The sequence below is a fragment of the Erinaceus europaeus genome, chromosome 3 (assembly GCF_950295315.1).
Source record: "Erinaceus europaeus chromosome 3, mEriEur2.1, whole genome shotgun sequence".
NCBI lineage: Eukaryota > Metazoa > Chordata > Mammalia > Eulipotyphla > Erinaceidae > Erinaceus > Erinaceus europaeus.
The window spans coordinates 126,518,641-126,538,858 of NC_080164.1; the positions used below are offsets into that span (position 1 = coordinate 126,518,641).

Sequence of the window (20,218 nt, forward strand, 5' to 3'; positions counted from 1 at the left end):
GGGAAAGCTTCATAAATAGTGAAACAGTGATGCAGGTGTCTCTGTTTCCCTCTCTGTATCCCCCTTCCTCTCGATTTCTGGCTGTCTCTTTCCTGGCATACTATTATTTATCCAAAGAATCTAAATTAATGTTCAGCCACCACAACTTTAAACATAACATGTTTCTCATTTTCTAAAATGATACTAGTTCCATGAGAAACCTCAACATTGTTCCATTTTATTTCAGTTCTTTGTGCACAGAGATAAATAAAAAACCTAGCATCCTTGCTTTTGAAGAATGGTTGGGTCAAAAATAAATGAGTGATGTGTTTCAGAAATAGAAAATTTGAAAATAACTCAACTGTAGTTCCTTTTGAGAGAATGATAGAAGAGGGACTGAAAACAGACAGACTTAATTTCATTTTTGCCAGGGCTATCATAAATTGGGATTATATAATCAATTCAACATTTTTTGAGAGAGCCAGAGAAACACTATAGCTCTGAAGATTGAATGTGGTGGGATCCAGGATCAAACCTGGATTGCACACATGTCAAAGCAGACTCTTAAACTTTTTTTTTTAGTCTTGTTTTCCAGGAAAGGACACAATGTAACTTAAAGGGTGAACTAAATGAGTAAGTGAAGAAAGAGGAAACTACCCCCAAGAAACAAAGTAAATTCAGGGATAGAGTCAGAACTCAAAGCCTGCCTGCTTTGACTAACTCTATCAGGGATACATTTGTCTCTCAGCTCTGCCCAGAGCAGGGAGAAATCCACTTATGTGGCAGATATTTATTAAGCACACTGTCAATTACATGTCAGACAAAAGTTTAGAATTGAGCAGTGACGGGTTTATAGTACTTGAAAAGTAGAAATAAAATTGCTCCAGCTAAAAACTTTTTCCCATGAATTTCCAGATGAGAAATAGCAGGTTCCACTGTGTTTAGCTCTAAGTTCCTGAGAGTCTTGTAACCAGTGCCGTCAGTTTTCTGCAATGCTAAGTGTCATGTGCTGGCCTTTCCCATCCCACTTACCTCAGTTGGTATCCTCCAAAGCATGTTTCACTAAAGGTAACTGATTCAATAGTGCCTTCAAACAACATAGCTTAGGTACATAGCTCTTTGGTCATCTGACGCCATCCAAGAATAAAATCTTGGAATTTAGAGGAAACAGGCAGCCCTTTGTGCACCAGTACTTGGATAAGTATCCAGGTAGTCAGTCTTGGTGATAGGAGTAAAAGATGCTGAATCAGAGATCAGCTATTTGATCTAAATTACCCTCTAATCTATAAAATAATTCTTTTAAAAGGTGTCCAATTTAGGGATTGGATGGTGGCACACCCAATTGAGTGCACATAGTACCATATCCAAACCTGGTGACATTAAAAAAAAAAAAATGAAGTAAGAATGTTCAGTTTAGAACTTGTGGTTTGAGTAAGCCTGAGAGTAGGATGGAAGAGGTAGGGCTGCTTCCCACTGGGAGGTGGGTATCCTGTTTAGCATCAATGGTAGGAGAAGGGAAAGTAGATACCACAGACAGCCATCAAGAGTAAATCTCTAGTTATTCTAACAACCAGGTGTTTCTGAAGATGAATTTATAACAATGAACAGCAAACTGAAAAATTTACCAAAGTGGCAAATATCTGTATAAATCATCACCATTATTTTTTTAAATTAATGTTTTAAAACCTTTGTGTCAGGTAATCTGTTAGGGAGTTTTGAAGTCCTTCAGACTTGGTGCTAGTCATTAGTTCTCAAGATGGCTGTTTTGCATTGGAACATGTGCTTAGTAGTCTTTTTTTTTTTTTTTCTCTTATGGCTCCTCAAAACTATAGAAAGTGGTTTACTTTCAGACACTAGAGAGACCTCAACAACTAACAGTTTGATAACCTAGCTCCTGCCATCCTTTAAATTCTTTTATTGCCAAAGCTGTCATTTCTTACTGAACTACTTTCAGAGAACCATGTTGCTTCTGGAGTAACTGTGTCTAATTAAGGTGTTTAAAAAGAGAATATAGAAATGGAAAGCAAAGAACTCCCAAAATTTAGAGAAGCAGTGGTTTTTCCAACCTACTCATTAATCCTGTGCTGTACACAGGGTCTGGAATGCTAATTGTTCATAATTTTTGTCTTAAGGTAAATGGTAATTAAAATTACTTTGGCTTAAAAAACAGTGTTCTTGATTACATGGGTGTTTAAGTCATTCTCAGCCTAGTAAAATGAGATGGTAATTTTGGCCTTGTATGGGGCTTAGAATCCTTTCCATGTAAAATGAAGTCACTATTGCTGCCCTTGGGAAAAGATTAAATGTCAGAATGTTGTTTTTGTTGTTAGTTTGTATGAGGTACCAGGGAATGAATCCAAGGCTTCACACATGATCTAGTTTTCTCCTCTCCTCTCCTCTCCTCTCCTCTCCTCTCCTCTCCTCTCCTCTCCTCTCCTCTCCTCTCCTCTCCTCTCCTCTCCTCTCCTCTCCTCTCCCTTCCCCTCCCCTCCCCTCCCCTCCCCTCCCCTCCCCTCCCCTCTCTTCCCCTCCCCATTCCTCCCCTCCCCTCCCCTCTTTTCTCCCTCTCTCTCTGTCTTTATGTTTCTTTCTGTATCTGTATCTCCATCTCTATTTTTCTTTTTTTCAAATATTTTTAAAAACCTTAATTTTTATTTTATCCCTTTTCTTTATCGTTGTTATTGTTTATCATTGTTGCTGTTGTTATTGTTGTTTTTATCACTGTTGTTGCTGTTGGATAGGACAGAGAAATTAAGAGAGAAGGGGAAGACAGAGAGGGGGAGAGAAAGATAGACACCTCCAGACCTCCTTTACCACTTGTGCAGGTGGGGAGCCAGGGCTCGAACCGGGATACTGATGCCGGTCCATGCATTTAACCCACTGTGCCACTGCCCGGCTCCCCATCTCTGTCTTTCTAAGGCAGTGTCATTATAGCCTTGCCTTACCATTCTTAGGTCTGCTCTCCCCCCCCCCCCCCCCATTTCATGGTATTCTAGTGTAACCCCTGGGCCTCAGTACAGTAAAGTATATAGGCTCCTAGGTGAATGATTTCCCAACCTTGAGAACCACTGATCTAATGGAGAGAATTCTATAAAGTAAAATTTCTGTTTGTTACATTGGCCATATTTTGAAAATAGGTCAGTCTTAGAAAGAAATTTGCTGCACACATGTAGGGGTGCTCTTAGTATTGAATTGCCTAGCAGATTCTAAGTTTCTTTAAAGTGACAACCTCTTGTTTCTATATCTATTAGGTAGCAACTTTGCTTTGCTCAAAGTTGCTTTATTAAGAAAGGTCTCCTGCCCCCCCCCCCCCCCCAGATCACTACTTAGGAATTTTGGTGTCTCTGGCATGTCAAATTTTTTTAAAATTTATTTATTTATTATTTATTTTATTTTATTTTTTAATAAATATTTATTTATTCCCTTTTGTTGTCTTTGTTGCTTTATTGTTGTAGTTATTATTGATGTCGTCATTGTTGGACAGGACAGAGAGAAATGGAGAGAGGAGGGGAAGACAGAGAGGGAGAGAGAAAGACAGACACCAGCAGACATGCTTCACCGCCTGTGAAGCGACTCCCCTGCAGGTGGGGAGCCGGAGGCTTGAACTGGGATCCTTACTCCGGTCCTTGCGCTTTGCACCATGTGTGCTTAATCCGCTGCGCTACAGCCTGGCTCCCAAAAATTTATTTTATTTTATTATTATTTTTTTACTGTTCCTGGAGGCCATCTTTTTTCATTGTTGTTGCTTCTGTTATTGTTGTTGCATAGCTTTTTAAAATTTTTTATTGTTTTTATTTATTTATTTTATTTTTACAAAATTACATGTCAACAGGGGTTTAAATCCACACCATTCCCACCACCAGAGTTCTGAATCTTCAGTCTCCCCACTGCAGTCCACCACAGTTCCCCAAAGGTTATAGACATGGGCCACCTATCATCTCTACCACATTTATACATAGTTGCCCCCTTTTTCTGGAAGTCTTAACCAGTATGCTATCCCCTGCTACCGCCCAGCTCAGCCCAGTAATACCCTTATTGAATCATGGCTCTGAGCTGCTTGAGCTCTAGCACATAGTCAGTTTATATTTTATTGATGAGCCTCTAGTCAGCATAGGTCAGTTTATATTTTATTGATGAGCCTCTAGTCAGCATAGGTCAGTTTATATTTTATTGATGAGCCTCTAGTCAGCATAGGTCAGTTTATATTTTATTGATGAGCCTTTCTATAGGGACAGTTAGGGAAGTAAGGAAGACAGAAGATAGTTTCAGCTTCTATGTAGCCAGATTTGACAAAAACCTGGAATGACATTCAGGAAATGACTAAAGTGCAAGCTCTTGTGGTTTCACATGTCCCCAGCACCTGTGCCTATTGCATGGTGAACATTCAGAATCTCTGGCACTAAGCTCTCCTGTATCTATCTGCTCTCTTCTTCCTATATCCTTAGCTAGTGGTCTATTTGTCGGTAGATTTTGCTGACTTATGGCTTCTACTTACTTCTTATTTTTTTCCTTTTTCATGCCGTTGCACCATGTCGTTGTCTCATTGAAATTCCTGAACGGAGAATTTCTGATTCAATATGTAGCTTAGTGTCCAGTACACAGCTCTCTCAGCACATAATCTTTAGGCTTTCCTGGATGCTTCTGGTCAGGGGCCACCGTAACTCACAGTCACTAGCAAAGTCATGGTATAGAGGACCATCTTGCGCAGAAGAGGACTGTGGCAGGCTGTGACGGGCATTTAGAATGTTGCTCCCACACTAAGAGTTTGATTGATATTCAGTCATGTTGCAGGTCACATGCTAAGCTGTGAGAGAATACTGCATCAGTCTGGTTCACATCAGACCTTGGCACAGAGCTTGGTATATAAGAGGCACTAGAAAAATACTGAGTGAAAGCTGATGAAAGAGAAAGTTCTTTGATCTTGGATCTATCAGGGCCACATTGGGAGAGATAAAAGAGTGAGACCAGTATACTTAAACAACTTTTATATACTGTAAGCGGATCATTGCAGTCAGTATAAACTACATAATGGTTCTAATTAGAGAAAGTTCAAATCCAGAAAAGCCGTGTCCTGCTTTACTTTAGCATTACCTTGGAAAGCTATGAGTAATCTAGACCTTATAATTAGGAAGTGAATTTTGTCTTGGGAAAATGGGAATGGGAAACTGTCCTGAGGTGACAGACAGATCCTGGAGGTATTCTTTTTCCTGTGGAATCCTCCTCCTCCTCCTCCTAAAAGTCATGACAGCAATTCTTTTTTTTTTTAAATTTTTTATTTTATTTATTTATTTATTTATTTTAAGAAGCTTTTTAATTTTATTTTATTTATTCCCTTTTGTTGCCCTTGTTGTTTTATTGTTGTTGTCGTCGTTGTTGGATAGGACAGAGAGAAATGGAGAGAGGAGGGAAGACAGAGAGGGGGAGAGAAAGATACACACCTGCAGACCTGCTTCACCGCCTGTGAAGCGACTCCCCTGCAGGTGGGGAGCCGGGGTTCGAACCGGGATCCTTATGCCGGTCCTTGTGTTTTGCGCCACCTGCGCTTAACCCGCTGCGCTACAGCCCGACTCCACAGCAATTCTTTAGATGAGAATCTGTTCCCAGGAGCATCGTGAGGTTGGGATGTCTGAATGGGATTCCAAAATGTTAACATGTTAAATTGAGCTGGAAATCTGGGCTGGTGAAATAATTCAGTGGACAGATTCAAGTTTAAGTCCAGCTCTCACAAAATTAAAGGAAACTGGTGCTGTGGTGACCTTCCTTCTCTCTCCCTTTTTCTTCCCTCCCTGTTTCAATCCTTTTAAAAAAACTGAGTTGGAAATCTTAATTGGGAATTTTTAAAAAAATTATAAAAGACTTTTACTGTGGACACAGTTCTTTGATTTTTGCTTCCTTCTTTCTAGCATTACACTCAATTACCACCTGCTATGGGTGGGTCCTTTCTCATTATCAGCCAGTAATTAGAATTAAGAGAAACTTTAACATACATTGAAAGTCAAGCTAAAGTTCTTCTTGACTCTGCATTTGAGTAGAGTAGTGCCAAAACTGCCATTCTGCTTTGCACACCTCAGGAGATACTTACTGATTTGAATTATGTATATGTATATGTTTATGTATTTTACCAGCGCACTATTCGGTTCTGGCTTATGGTGGTTCTTGAGATTAAAGTTTTTTTTTTTTTGTTTGTTTGTTTGTTTTTTTACCTCGGGTTATCGCTGGGGCTCAGAGGCCACCCCCTCCCCATTTTGTTGTCCTTGTTGTTGTATTTATTGTTATTGCTGTTAGATAGGACAGAAAGAAATCAAGAGAGGAGGAAAGACAGACAGACACCTGCAGACGTGCTTCACCTCTGTGCTTTGCGCCGTTTGTGCTTAACCACTGCACTACCACCTGGCCCTCCCAGAGATCAAAGTTTTTTTTGGATAACCTTTATGCTACCATCCTGGCCCCTGGCTTGAATTTTCAGCCTGACAGTAAAAGACGCAGGTTGCAGGTCCTTTAGCATCATTCAGTTTCACTGGGAAAACTTACATGTGGTGGTAATATTGCTAGCTGAGCTGAGAAAGAAAATAAAGATAAAGCATCCCAGGGGGTGGTCCAATGCTAAAGCATTGGGCCTTCAAACCTATGAAGTTTTGACTTTTTAAAAAATATTTATTTATTCCCTTTCATTTGCCCTTGTTGTTTTATTGTTGTAGTCATTATTATTATTGATGTCGTTGTTGTTGGATAAGACAGAGAGAAATAGAGAGAGGAGGGGAAGACGGGGAGAGAAAGATAGACACCTACAGACCTTTTTCACCACTTGTGAAGAGACTCCCCTGCAGATGGGAAGCCGGGAGCTCGAACTGGGATCCTTACACCAGTCCTTGCGCTTTGCACCACGTGCTCTCAACCCGCTGCACTACCGCCCGACTCCCGAAGTTTTGACTTTGATCCCTGGCATCATATACGCAATATGATGTTCAGGTTTTCTCCCTTTCCCTCTCCCTCTCCCTCTCCCTCTCCCTCTCCCTCTCCCTCTCCCTCTCCCTCTCCCTCTCCCTCTCCCTCTCCCTCTCCCTCTCCCTCTCCCTCTCCCTCTCCCTCTCCCTCATCCTTCTCTCCCTCCCTCCCTCTCCCCTTCCCTTTCTCCCTCCCTCCCCCCAACCTTTCTCATAAATAAATGAAATTTAAAAACAAAAATGGAGATAAGATGGAAGATTCATGCAGATTTATAATTATACATGGAAAATATGAGACAAATAGTATTCTTTGAAATAGCAGAGTCAGGATGTCCAGACGCCATTTTGGTTGAGTGTAAGTAATTAGAACCTCACAAGCTTGGCTTTGAACTCTAGCCCTACCACTTAACAGTGTGACTTCGGGAAACTATATCCAGTTCCTGTCTCATAGGTGAAGTTCTAGGTTTTGTTTTAAGATTTAATTATTTGTTTATTTGTCTATTTTTAAATAGTGTTCTCTCTCTTTTCTGAGAGAGAACAGAGCACTGTTCAACTCTGGTAGATGAAGTTCTGGGGATTGAACCAGTGGCTCCAGGAATGTAAGTCCAGTATTCAACTACTGATCTGTCTGCCCAGCATTGCTATGGTTTAAATGAGAAGATGAATTGGAAGCCTTTGTCACATAACCTGACACAAAGGTAACACTCCCTAACTTCAGCTGGGCTTGTTATTGAGTGATACTTTGAAAATTGTAGTTCTTTTTGACAACAGTAGATTATTGTCAGCAGTTACATTCTGTATCAGTGGAATCAGCAACAATATTAGATTCTGTTTCAGTAGAACTAGTTTCCTCTTCCCCTGACACCCCCCCCAACAGACTCAGCAATATAGCATTTTTAAAAAATGTTTTATTTATTATTTATTAGATAGAGGCAGAAATTGAGAGGGAAGGAGGAAAGCGGAAAGGGAGGGAGAAATGACACCTGTAACCCTGCTTCACCACTCTTGAAGCTTCCCCTTTGCATGTGGGGACCAGGGGCTTGAACCCAGGTCCTTGTGCATGGTAACAAGTGCACACAATCATGTGCACTGTGGCCCAGCTGTATAGTATTTTTAAGTAATGTTTATTTTGTGGTGCTGGGGGTGGAAACCAGGGCATCATCCCTACATAGCATGTGTTCTGTCTACCACTGAGAAACATCCTCACCCCTTAAAGAAATAGTCTCAGATTCCAGGATTTAGGAGAGGAAGAAATAGTTTGTTTTTGTAAGGTACAAGCTGACCACAGCCTAGGCTGCAGACTTTGCTTTTTTATCTAGAGCTAAAGAGCACTTTGATCTGAAAGTTCAGTGTCTTTTCTGTTAAATTGTTTGTGAAATTTATTAAAATGTCTCTAAGGAAATCGTTTATAGATTGCACATGAAAAGAACTTTCTGTGTTGAAGTTTGGTAATAATTGGCTTTTGAAATGCTTTTACCGACATGACTGTGAGTAACATACCACTTGTCTGAGAGACCCTGGCACATTTTCTGATTTCTCCCTGTGGTCATATAGGTGAGACGGGCATCGGCAAATCCACACTAATGGACACTTTGTTCAACACCAAATTTGAAAGTGATCCGGCTACTCATAATGAACCAGGTGTTCGGTTAAAAGCCAGAAGTTATGAGCTTCAGGAAAGCAATGTTCGGCTGAAGCTAACCATTGTTGACACCGTGGGATTTGGAGACCAGATAAACAAAGATGACAGGTACTTCTTGGGGTTGTATTTGTCTGGAACTAGATGGAGGTGCGTTGGGGACATAATATAATGGTTGTATGGAAGACTTTATTGCCTGAGGCTCTGAAGCCCCAGGTTCAATCCCCAAGACCTTCATAAATTAGAGCTGAGAAGTGATCTGACGGAAGGAAGGAAAGGAGGGAGGGAAGGGCATTTCCAAATCAATTTAAGGGTTGTATTTTCACTGGTTTTGCTACTTTGACTTTTTTTTTATGTGATTTATTTCTTCTTCTGTGCCATCATCATTAGTATTATCACCAGAGTACTGTATAACTCTAGTTTATGGTGCTGGGGGGATTAAACCTGGGAATTTTATTGTTTTAAATATCTTATTTACTAATGGGAAAGGAAAGCGAGATAAGCAAGAACCTGAGTATCACTGTGTCATATACAATGCCAGGGATCAAACTCAGAACCTCTATCTTTCTCTTCCCCTCTCTGTCTTCCCCTCCTCTCTCCATTTCTCTCTGTCATATCTAACAATGATGATATCAATAACAACAACAGTAATAACTGCAACTATAAAAAACAACAAAGGAAACAAAAGGAAATAAATAAATTTTTTTTTTTAAAAAAGGAAAAGATTCTAGAGAAATACCCACCACTACACAGAACTGTAAGCAGAAGCCCCTACTGCCATAGATGCCTCAGTACACATGAAGCCTGTGGAACCTCTGCCCCAAATAACCAATGCCCTTACTACTTGCAAGATCCCATCCTAAGCACAGCCTCTGTCCAGAAGTTTTCAGTTGATGAGCGTAAACCACGTTTAGAATGCTAACTGGAAGAGACCCTTAGAAATAGGGTTTCCGGGTTTTTTAATTTTTAAATTTTAAATGTAAATTTTATTTTACCAGAACACTACTTAGCTCTAGCTTATGGTAGTGTGGGGAATTGAACCTCAGACCTCAGAGCCTTAGTCATGAGGTTTTTTAAATCTTCCTCTTCTTCCCCCCATGAGAAAATGATAGAGATAGATACTGGGAGAGAGACTAAAGCATTGCTCAACTCTGGATTATGGTAGTGCTGGAGATTGAACCTGGGGTATCAGAGCCTCAGGCATGAAAGTGTTTTGCGGAACCATTATGCAGTCTAACTGGCCCTTATCTAGATACATTTTAACTGTCCTGTAGGGCCTGAGAAATACTTCACTTGAATAGTGTGTTGTTTTGCCTTGTGTACAATCTAGGTTTGAGCCTGTCTCCCACCACATTGAAGGAAGCTTTAGTACTGTGGTCTCTTTCAATCTCTTGTCTGTCTCTATTTTTCCTCTCTGCCTCTCTGTCTATATAAAGAAAAAAAATATTTAACTGGCCTAGATATATATGAATACCATAGTGATGACACACATTAATTCATTTTCTAGTTAACCACTTAACTATAGGGCAATTTAAATGCTTTTCAATAAACACTGTCCTGTTATAACAGGAGCAATTGTTGGACTTATCTTGCATCTGGTCAAAATGGACTATCTGTACATTGTGTTGAAGAGGGCAAACAGCTAAGCTCTGGCTCTGCAGCTGAGCATTTGCTCTTAACATATAACCTCAATGCTTAGAGTGATGGACAGGTTTCTTCCTGAAGACTCTTTGTAATGCTCCATGAATATGGAGAAAAACAAAACCCTAGTGACAAGGATGGCAGAGAGGTGCATTGTGGAAGAAGGGCGAGGACTTCGGGTCCTCTAAATGTCACAGCATACATTGGTAGCAAGACTGTCTCTAAGTGTCACAAGGCTTCTCCGTGAGCTAAGAGAGTCATGTTTGTACATTCTCTGATTGGAAGAGAGCCAAAGGATCTTTTTAGGACCCTTCCCTTTAGTGGTGAAAATTGCACCTCAGCCTCTTGCAGCCCAAATTCCATATGCTGTTCCTGCTTAGAGGCGACATCTCCACACAAGTGCTACATGGTTACTACCTCTGGCTGCCTCTCCCTTTACAGGGCTGTCCCCTGATTGGTTTTCATCTTGTCTCTCAAGGGTAAGTGGCCTATTCAATGCTGAGTCTCCAGCTTGTAGCTGGAGGCCTCTTTAAGAAGTGATCTGACTCATTTGGGTCAAATAATAGTTTCCAAGGAGATTGAGAAGAGAGGAAGTGTGATATTAACCTAACCTAGATACCACTTTTTTGTTCTTTTCTGCTGAAATTTCTTGACAGCTGTTGCATAACATCTTTAAAAGGCATTGAGAACTTCAGGCCCCGGAAGGCACTGTTGATAGTATGGGCTGTAAATCCAATGGTTGTTAATTAAAAATAGTTACTCACGCAGACCCAGCCTCCACCAGAAAGCTGGAAGGCGGTTTTATGCATTTTGAGCCACTATGTCACTGTATAGAAAAGGGATGTGCTCTTTCTCAAAACCAATGATTATTTTCCCTGCTTAGGGGATTAGGCCAGCTTTTCTACCATCAGTGCAAGGTTTCAAGAATGCCCTGGTTTGTTTATGTAGACTTCAGACATGTCAGCATTCCTGCATCATTATCAGCCTGGGACCAGGCTCACTGGAAGGAGGCAGGAAGAGAGAGCTGGTAAGGTTTCCTGTTAGATTTAATAGCACAGTCAACGCCTCAAGCTTTAGAGGCTTCCTTATGTAGCCGTCTGTACTTTCTCGTGGAAAAAGAGGGGTCTGGAGGTGGAGGGAAACTGAGTCTTGCTCTTGAGCCAGAATTGTTTGCCCCACTTTTCGAGGGGAGAGGTAGAATGTCAGTATCATGACAGTTGAAATCTACTGAAGAGAATCCTCAAAGAAAGCAAATCTATCAGTGTTACAGAAAGGTAGTGAAGAGGACTGTGGAATCTTTCGGTTCTGTTCTTAGCACACTCTCTGGTGGAGGTTAAGAGATAAGACAAAAAAACTGACCTTGGCCAACAGGAAGTTTTTTTCTACCAGTTTTTAATAATACACACAAACACACATGCATGCAATAAAAACAAGTACATATACCTTAAAAAATGAATTAAGTGAAAATGTAGGGGCTTGATTTGACTCTCCCTCCCATTTTATTTATATGACTGTAATCCAGAGAAGTTAAAATTGGCCAAGCAGAATGTAAATGGGTGTTCCTTAAAAGGCAGAACTGGGAATAAGCTTCCTTATCTGTATGACTTTGGATGTAGATAAGTGGGAAGGAATAGATGAAAGAGGCAGAGAATTTGTTTAAAGAATAGTGAAGGGTAATAAAAACTACTTGGCTGGCACGTTACATATCAAGAGGAAACTATTTCATCAGCATGATTAAATCTTCAATTTAAGGAAGAGGGCTTGAGGACATCATTCTCCTGGAACCCATTTCTTTTTTTGCTTATAATGATATGAAGGTTAAACTGTTTAAATCAGTATTTTTTTTAATTTGCTTTCCCCCCGTTTTGTTGCCCTGGTTATTTTATTATTGTCATAGTTATTATTGTTGTTATTGATGTCATTGTTGTTGGATAGGACAGAGAGAAATGGAAAGAGGAGGGGAAGACAGGGGGAGAGAAAGATAGACACCTGCAGACCTGCTTCACCACTTGTGAAGCGGCTGCCCTGCAGGTGGGGAGCTGGGGGCTTGAACTGGGATCCCTACGCTGGTCCTTATGCTTGCCACCGTGTGTGCTTAATCCATTGCGCTACTGCCTGACCCCCAACTGATGGTATTTTATACTTGATTGTATGTTAGCAGGAGGGGTGGAGAGGAAGGTTGAATTCCAGTTTCTGACTTTGGTCACTGTGCAAAGAAATACAAAAGTCAGTGGGGGTAGGGGGTGAAGAGGGAGAAATACAGGAGAGCGGTGGAAAGAAGAAGCATTTAGTTTTAAACTAGAAGGGCAAATGGAAATATCTGGTAAGTAGCTGCATGAGTGGGTCTGTAACTCTGGTGAAAATTTTGAATTGAAAGTCGAGATTTATAAATTGTCATCAGGTAAATAAAACATGGGAAAGGGCTCTTTTGCCATGTACATGACCCAGGTTCAGGTCTGGCACCCAGTGCATGAGAAGAAGCTTCAGTGCTGTGGTCTCTCTCTCTCTCTCTCTCTCTCTCTCTCTCTCTCATTTATGTATAATAGAGGCAGAAAAAATGAGAAGAAAAACGCCTGCAATACTTCTTCACTGTTTCTAAAGTTTTCTGCCTGCAGGTAGAGCCAGGAATTTGAATCAGGATCTTTGTGCATAGAGAAGTTATGCCTCCCATAATTTTAATAGATTTATTTATGGGAGAAAACCAGAGCATCGACTTGGCACATGCAATGCCATGGATCAAATTCAGATTCTCATGCTTGGAAGTTCAGTACTGCCCACAATCTTTGGAGGATCAGGATCAACACCAGAATAAAAAAAAGGGGGGGGGTTATTAATAGAAAGCAGAAATGTATGGGTGGTAGGGCTAAGATTTTAAATACCGAGAAATGGGAAGCAGGAAGGAGCAACCACTTGTGAGCTGCTTCTCCTTTCCTAGTGGCTAAGAGGGTGAGAAGGAAAAGCCTTGTTCCCCCTCTCCCCCACCCCCAAACACTTGGTACAACAGAGACTCAAGAATCAGGCCACAGGTGGCAGGTCATAGTTCACCCAAGAGGCAGAGCCTGATCCACTTCCCGGGACTGGAGCTCAGTAGCCGACGAGCTATTGTAGACCTGGGTGTAAAGCTCCTTTAACCACTCACATCACCCTTTAAAAGAGAAGTAAAACTTGCTTTTCTCATTTATTGTTTATCATCATCTCTGGACCTTCTGGACTTTTTCAGATAAATATGGGAGGAGAGCAGAAGAGACTGAGCAGTGGAGTAACCTGTTAGTATACATATATTATCATTTGCAAGGGCCTGGTGACAGAAAGTCTGGGAAGCCAAGGGGGAGAATTTGAACTTTAGCTTGTACCTTGCTTGAATTGTGTAAGAGGTTGAAGACTAAAGTCATGCAGATTTAAAAATGTGTTTTAAAATATGTCTTTCTATATTCTAGTTACAAGCCAATAGTAGAATATATCGATGCCCAGTTTGAGGCCTATTTGCAAGAGGAATTGAAGATCAAACGTTCCCTCTTCAACTACCATGACACCAGGATTCATGCATGCCTCTACTTCATAGCTCCCACTGGACATTCACTTAAGTCCCTGGATCTGGTCACTATGAAAAAGCTGGACAGTAAGGTACTCAGTGCTGTGCTGGCTGCCTTTTCTCTCCGTCACATTACCTTTACCTGAATGAAGCCCCCTCATTTATTCTCTGCTTTCAGTGTTGCGTGTGTGTGTGTGTGTGTGTGTGTGTGTGTGTGTGTGTGTGTGTGTGTGTTTGTGTGATGTCTTATAAAAATGAAGGTTATTTTTAGGCTCTCAACAAAATTCAGATGGCAATATATGTATCACCAGACTTCAGGTTCATTCTTGGTGTTATAATCTACCAGTTTAGATCAATAGATTTATAATGTTTTTCATGTATTGCTATATTCTGATACACTGCCCTTAATGCTCTGTGTTCCAGCTACTCAGATCTTCACTACCAACCCCATATTTATTATTTTTGTTTAAAAGAACCATAAATGTATGGTGTTAAAAAAAAAAAAGGGAGTCGGGCTGTAGCACAGCGGGTTAAGCGCAGGTGACGCAAAGCACAAGGACCGGCATAAGGATCCCGGTTCGAACCCCGGCTCCCCACCTGCAGAGGAGTCGCTTCACAGGCGGTGAAGCAGGTCTGCAGGTGTGTATCTTTCTCTCCTCCTCTCTGTCTTCCCCTCCTCTCTCCATTTCTCTCTGTCCTATCCAACAACGACGACAACAACAATAATAACTACAACAATAAAACAACAAGGGCAACAAAAGGGAATAAATAAATAAAATAAATATTAAAAAAAAAAGCTTCCATACCTTTTTGACTGTAAGGCCAAAATGAAATCAATCAAACAAACTAAACAAATAAAGCCATGTAGCTAAATACAAAGTATGTTTATTTCTTATAGCAGTATATACTCAAGTGAGAATTTGGGATTATTAAAGCTAGACTCCTGGGAAAATAGAACTTTTTTTCCCACTCCAAAGCACTGATGGTATAGAGGATTGGACCTGAGACTTAGGAGCTTCAGGGTTGAGAGTCACTTTGCAGAGCCATTATGCCATCTACCAAGCGCTGCTCTTCATCTTTTTTGGTTCTGCTACCCATAGCCACACAAGGTGGTGTATTCTGGGTAGTAAGACATCTCTATATTGTCTTGATTTTTTTTTCCCCCTTATCAGGCACATTTCTGGGCTATAGTTGTATTGGAAATTGAACCTGGGAGTTTAGCGCCTCAGGTATGAAAGTTGCTTGCATGACCACATGTTAACTATCTCCCCTGTGATGCCTCTTGGTCTAGAAATGGCCGAGGAGCATGAGATGGAGGTAGTATCCTAAGTGAACCTGAGTTTGCAGATTCAGAGTTATATCCAGTGCTAGGATTGTGTTTAGTAGTGTTGATTTAATAAGGAGAAACGAACACAGTTGAAAATAACAAACCAACAAAAAACCCAGTCATCAGAAAGCAGGTTAAACTTCTTTCAAAGAGCTAAAACTGTTGTAGAGTTGGCTTGTCAGGTATCTGGTGAAAATGGAAAAAGCTTGTTTATGCTAGTGAATTAAGGCAAGCAGATAGTCATTGCAGCAAAGACATAATAAGCCTCCGCCACCAAGGAAGAAAGTTTCAAATAAATTGCTTAGTTTGCCTGGCCAAATTGATGAGGAAACTGGGAACACCCTACCATTTTGTCTCTGTCGAGTTTGCACAAAGGAGGGCCAGTGAGACCTGGAAGATCTCTGTTCCTCCAGGCCTGACATTTCCCCAGTGGTGATGCTTTTTCTCAGTCTGCATCTGGCTGGATGAAGCCCATACAGGATGAGATGAGGAGTGGGTCAGAGAGTAGGTTGAAGAATTGGTTTTTGTAGCATGTCACCTCATTAAGGTCTGTCAAAAATATTTGATTTGGCTGTTGGGCTAGAAGGAGAATCAAAGGAATCCAGATGTAACTAGAAAGACTCTTTGGTTAAATTCTTTCTTACCAACTTCATTTCCTTTTCTCCTGAGCTATAGAAAGAGGAGAGTCCTAGGCATTGCATGTCTGTAGCTTCTTTCTAGGACCTCTGTACCTATGAGAGTAGTAGGAGAACATTAAACTTAAAAATTAAATTAAATTAAAAATTTGAAGTTGCCAAGGAAGTGGGTCAGCTAGAAAGGCAGGTCTTGGATGTGTGAGGTTCCAAGTTCAGTCCCTTTTACTGCACATACTGCAGTGATATTCTGGCTCTTTCTTATCTCTCACTCTCTTATCAAACAAATAAACAGTACATTGAGAAAGTGGATTAAGAGAATTGTATGCTGAAGTCGGTGGGGGTGAGGCAGAAGAGTTGGGAAGACTGGCCCCACCTTGGAGTTGGGGGCTGCTCTCCAAGCTCTCTGCTTCTGTTTAGAACTTTCTGCAGCTGTCAGACTCTTGAGTTTTCTCTACTCTGTAACAATGCTTTGAAAGTGAGCCTAGCCTTTGGCTCTAGATCTCATTCTGGCACAAAGGTGTAATGTAATAGAAACTGTTTTTTGAAAAGAATTAGTTGGTGTGATTTTGAGAAATTTGAAAGTAAGTGAAATCATATATGTTTTGGTTCATATTTAGTTGATCAGAAAAGAGAAAGGATGTAGAGCAGGATATTCCACCAGCCTTCCTAACACAGTCTTAATACACCATTAGGAACATGAGAAAATCAAGTTTCTGAAGTAGCTGGGAGGAGTCAAAAAGGAGTGGTTGGCTAGTCAAAGAATAGGGCTCTTTGTTACTGCTCTTTGTCAGAGAATATCACTTCCTTTACTCTGTAAAGAAGAATGAGGTAACACAAAAGGGGAAATTACAAATAAGCTTTTGGTGTTGGGTGGGAGGAAGTTAAGTATTCAAAAATGGAACTAAAAGATGCATCTGTAGCTTCTTAATTTTGCATCTACATGGAAAGCCCAATTTTTCAGTAGCACCTCTGTTTTTTTTAATATATTTTATTTATTTACTTTAAATGAAGAAGCTAGAGAGTTGAGAGAAAGAGAAACCAGATCACTGCTTACGGTGGTACTGGGACTTGAACCTGGAACTTTAGAGCCGCAGTCATGAAAGAGTTTTGCTTAACGGTTATGCTGTATCTCCAGCCCACACCTCTGTTTTTTAAGTGAAGTCTTATAATTTTCGTTTGCCTTTTTTCATCTGTCCAGTTTTTCTCATGTTAGAATTACATAAAAGTGATGTTTGTTTTACAGGTAAACATCATTCCGATAATTGCAAAAGCTGACACCATTGCCAAGAATGAATTGCATAAATTCAAGAGTAAGATCATGAGTGAACTAGTCAGCAACGGAGTACAGATCTACCAGTTCCCCACAGATGAAGAAACGGTGGCAGAGATTAATGCAACGATGAGCGTGAGTCTGGAAGGCCTGATCCATGTTTTTCCTGTATGATTTTTCTCAGCCACATTGCAGAGTTAGAGCTTGGAGTGTACCTTCTTAGGTGTTGTCCACCTTACCTCTACTTTTTAAGTCTTTTCACTATATGGCTTTGTTTCTCTCCTAAATGGGGGAGATTGGCCGTACATTGCCTTCCCATTCTCATGGATGTGATGTCCACAGATCTGATGGGATGTGATGCCAGCCCAGCAACTACAAGGAGAACAGCAGAACAGAAACTGATCTCTGCTTACTTCTACCACTGTTGGCATAATGTGTTCACTTGCCTCACTTGCTTCTGTGACAGGTTCTTGCTTTCCTCTCCTTTGTCTTGCCTCACTCTTTCCTGTTTACTTTTCCTAAGTGATTAAGTCAAGTAATGGTGATGTACACAATATCAATAGCACAGGGAGGAACTGATTAGGAGATAAATGCATATAGCTCAGTCTGAAGTTTTTCAATGTATGGTTGATTGAGAGATGTTCTACTTTCCTCAGATCTGATCATGAAAATATGCTCTTAGGACACTTTTTTTTTTTTAAAGTTTTACTGAGATACGGTTGATGCACTCTATGATGTATTGATTTAAAATACCCAGTTAAATGTTTCTTAGTATACTAACTGAGTTGTACGGCCTTCGCCATAAACAACTTTAGAACCTTTTCATCATTCCAAAAAGAAACTGCACACCCTTTGGTTTTGAAATTCACTATCACCACCTTAGACTACTACAGACTATTTTTTTTTAAATATTTATAATTTTTCAACTTAATAAGATACAGCAATTGAAAGGAAATGGGGAGATAGACACCTGTAGCTCAGCTTCACCACTGCTGAAGCTTCCTCTCTGTAGGTGGGGGCTGGGGGCTTGAACCTGTGCTTTCTCACATGGTAATGCGTACATTCAGCCAGGTGCACAGCCGCCTGATCTACATACAGTGTACCTTTTTCTCTCTCTAGATTTCTGTGTCCTGGAGACTTCATAGGAAGGAAGTCATTCCAAAGGTCAATGTCATCTTATTAGGAGAAGCACTGAGCTTTGAACCCAGTCTACCTGCTTTCTAGTCCTATATGGTTTGGAGATCAGTGCTGTTGTACAAAACTACTTCTTGTTTCATAAGCTCATCTTCTGAGCTTTTTAATAAGGCTGCTGTCATCTAGGGAGAACTTCTCCCTTAAATTTACTTTGGAAGCAAATGTAGTGGGGGCTGTTGTATAGATTTCATCATCATAGTTGCTTATAAAGTCCTGGCATTTGGGAGCATGGAGAAGTATTGGGAGCTTGGCTTCTGATCTTCACAACAACCCCATGAGGAGCTACTTTATTACACCTACTTCGTATGAGGAAACTATAGCTTAGTGCCTAGGACTGCTCAGTGATGGCAGTGGAGGCAGGATCTGAACTCTGCCCCCTTGGCTGTAGAGTTGACATGCTTCATCCTTTGTATTAATGACCACCCAGCAGAGTGGGTGACGTGCTTGTTTTATAGAATTGTCAAAACTGTGATTTGAGGTGTCATTGTAGGATTCAGGAAGTAACATGAATGGTGATCATCTAATTTTTCTCTTTGCATCCCTTCCCATCTTTTTTTTTGGCTGTCGTTTGTTTTGTTTTTGCTTATAAAACTAGAACACTACTCAACTCTGGCTTATGGTGCTACCAAGGATTAAACATGGGACCTTGGAACTTCAGAAGTGAAAGTCTTTCACATGATAACCATTATGCTATCTTCCCAGGCTAGATTATTTTTGCATGTACTGAAGCTAAATTATTCTTGCTACTCCCAAATTAGTCTTGCTTTTTATGAAGAAATTGTCTTTTCTATTCTGCGAAGAGTTGCTTGATGAAATCTCATATGCTGTGTAGGAAACAGATTTCATTTGTGATAACGTTGCATGTCATTTAGTGGAGTGGAGAAAGCATTTTCTTTGATCCTTACACCAACATATTGGCCAGAGGATCTTGTGGCTCTTCAGCTTCAGGGAACACATTTCAGAATCTGAGAAAGAATGTGCTTGCTTGCTTGCTTTTCCTCAGAGTGGGAGATGAATTAGAAAATATAAATATCTTGAGCATCAGATAAAATTCCTCTTGGACAACCTGGGCTAAGGACTATGCTCACTCTTTGTAGGGGAAGACTTGTTTAAAACATTCTTATCCTTCTCAGTCTATCTCAATCATTCTCAGAGCATCCATTCCAAATCTTATTGTTACATGCAGATAGAAAGAAGAAAGACGGGAGTCGGGCGCTAGCACAGCGGGTTAAAGCGCACTCGGCACAAAGCGCAAGGACCAGAATAAGGATCCCGGTTCGAGCCCCCAGCTCCCCAAATGCAGGGGAATCACTTCATAGGCGGTGAAGCAGGTCTGCAGGTGTCTTATCTTTCTCTCTCCCTCTCTGTCTCCATTTCTCTCTGTCCTGTCTAACAACGACATCATCAACAACAACAGTAAAAGAAAAACAAGGGCAACGAAAGGGAAAATAAATAAATATAAAAAATTTTAAAAAAAAGAAAGAAGATAGATGACTCTTCCCTCCCACACCAGAAGTAGACACAGCTACCAGTGTGTAGAAGTCAGTTATCTTGAATGCCATTTCTGCTTGAGGTGATCTGGGTACAGGGTTTGGGCCAGTTATTTGGACTACCATCTTATTTGGGACTTAGATTTTGTGCAGTAACCAACTATCCAAAGCAGTGCTTTTCAATGGAAATATAACATGATGGGGGTCAGGCAATGGTGCACCCACCCAGTTGAGTACCCACATTACCACATGCAAGGTTCCTCAGTTCCCACCTACAGGGGGAAACTTAATGAGTGGTGAAGCAGTGATGCAGGTGTCTCTGTGGCCCTCCTTTCCGCTCCTATCAAAAGGGGGGGGGTAGCAATCACTGGGAGTAGTAGATTCATCATTCAGGCATCAAGTCCACTGATAATCCTGGTGGCAGTGAGAAAGAGAGAAAGATGCACAAGTCATTCAAAATTGCTTCAGGGCCAGGAGATAGTTTAAGTCAGGCACAGCTTCATACCTTACCATGTACCAGGCCCTGGATTTGAATCTTGGCAGCACTTGGAACATCATGAGTTGCTT

General features: G+C 40.8%; 1 protein-coding gene across 5 annotated transcripts in view; it reads left to right on the forward strand.

The window, feature by feature from the left end:
- SEPTIN11 (septin 11) overlaps nucleotides 1-20,218 on the forward strand; it is a 103,247-nt gene that overhangs the window by 62,553 nt on the left and 20,476 nt on the right. For all 5 annotated transcript variants that reach the window (XM_007519826.3, XM_060187910.1, XM_060187909.1 and 2 more), the window contains exons 3-5: nucleotides 8,478-8,673; nucleotides 13,641-13,827; nucleotides 16,941-17,102. In XM_007519826.3, coding sequence (XP_007519888.2) covers nucleotides 8,478-8,673; nucleotides 13,641-13,827; nucleotides 16,941-17,102 — 545 coding nt within the window. The remainder of the gene's footprint in view (nucleotides 1-8,477; nucleotides 8,674-13,640; nucleotides 13,828-16,940; nucleotides 17,103-20,218) is intronic.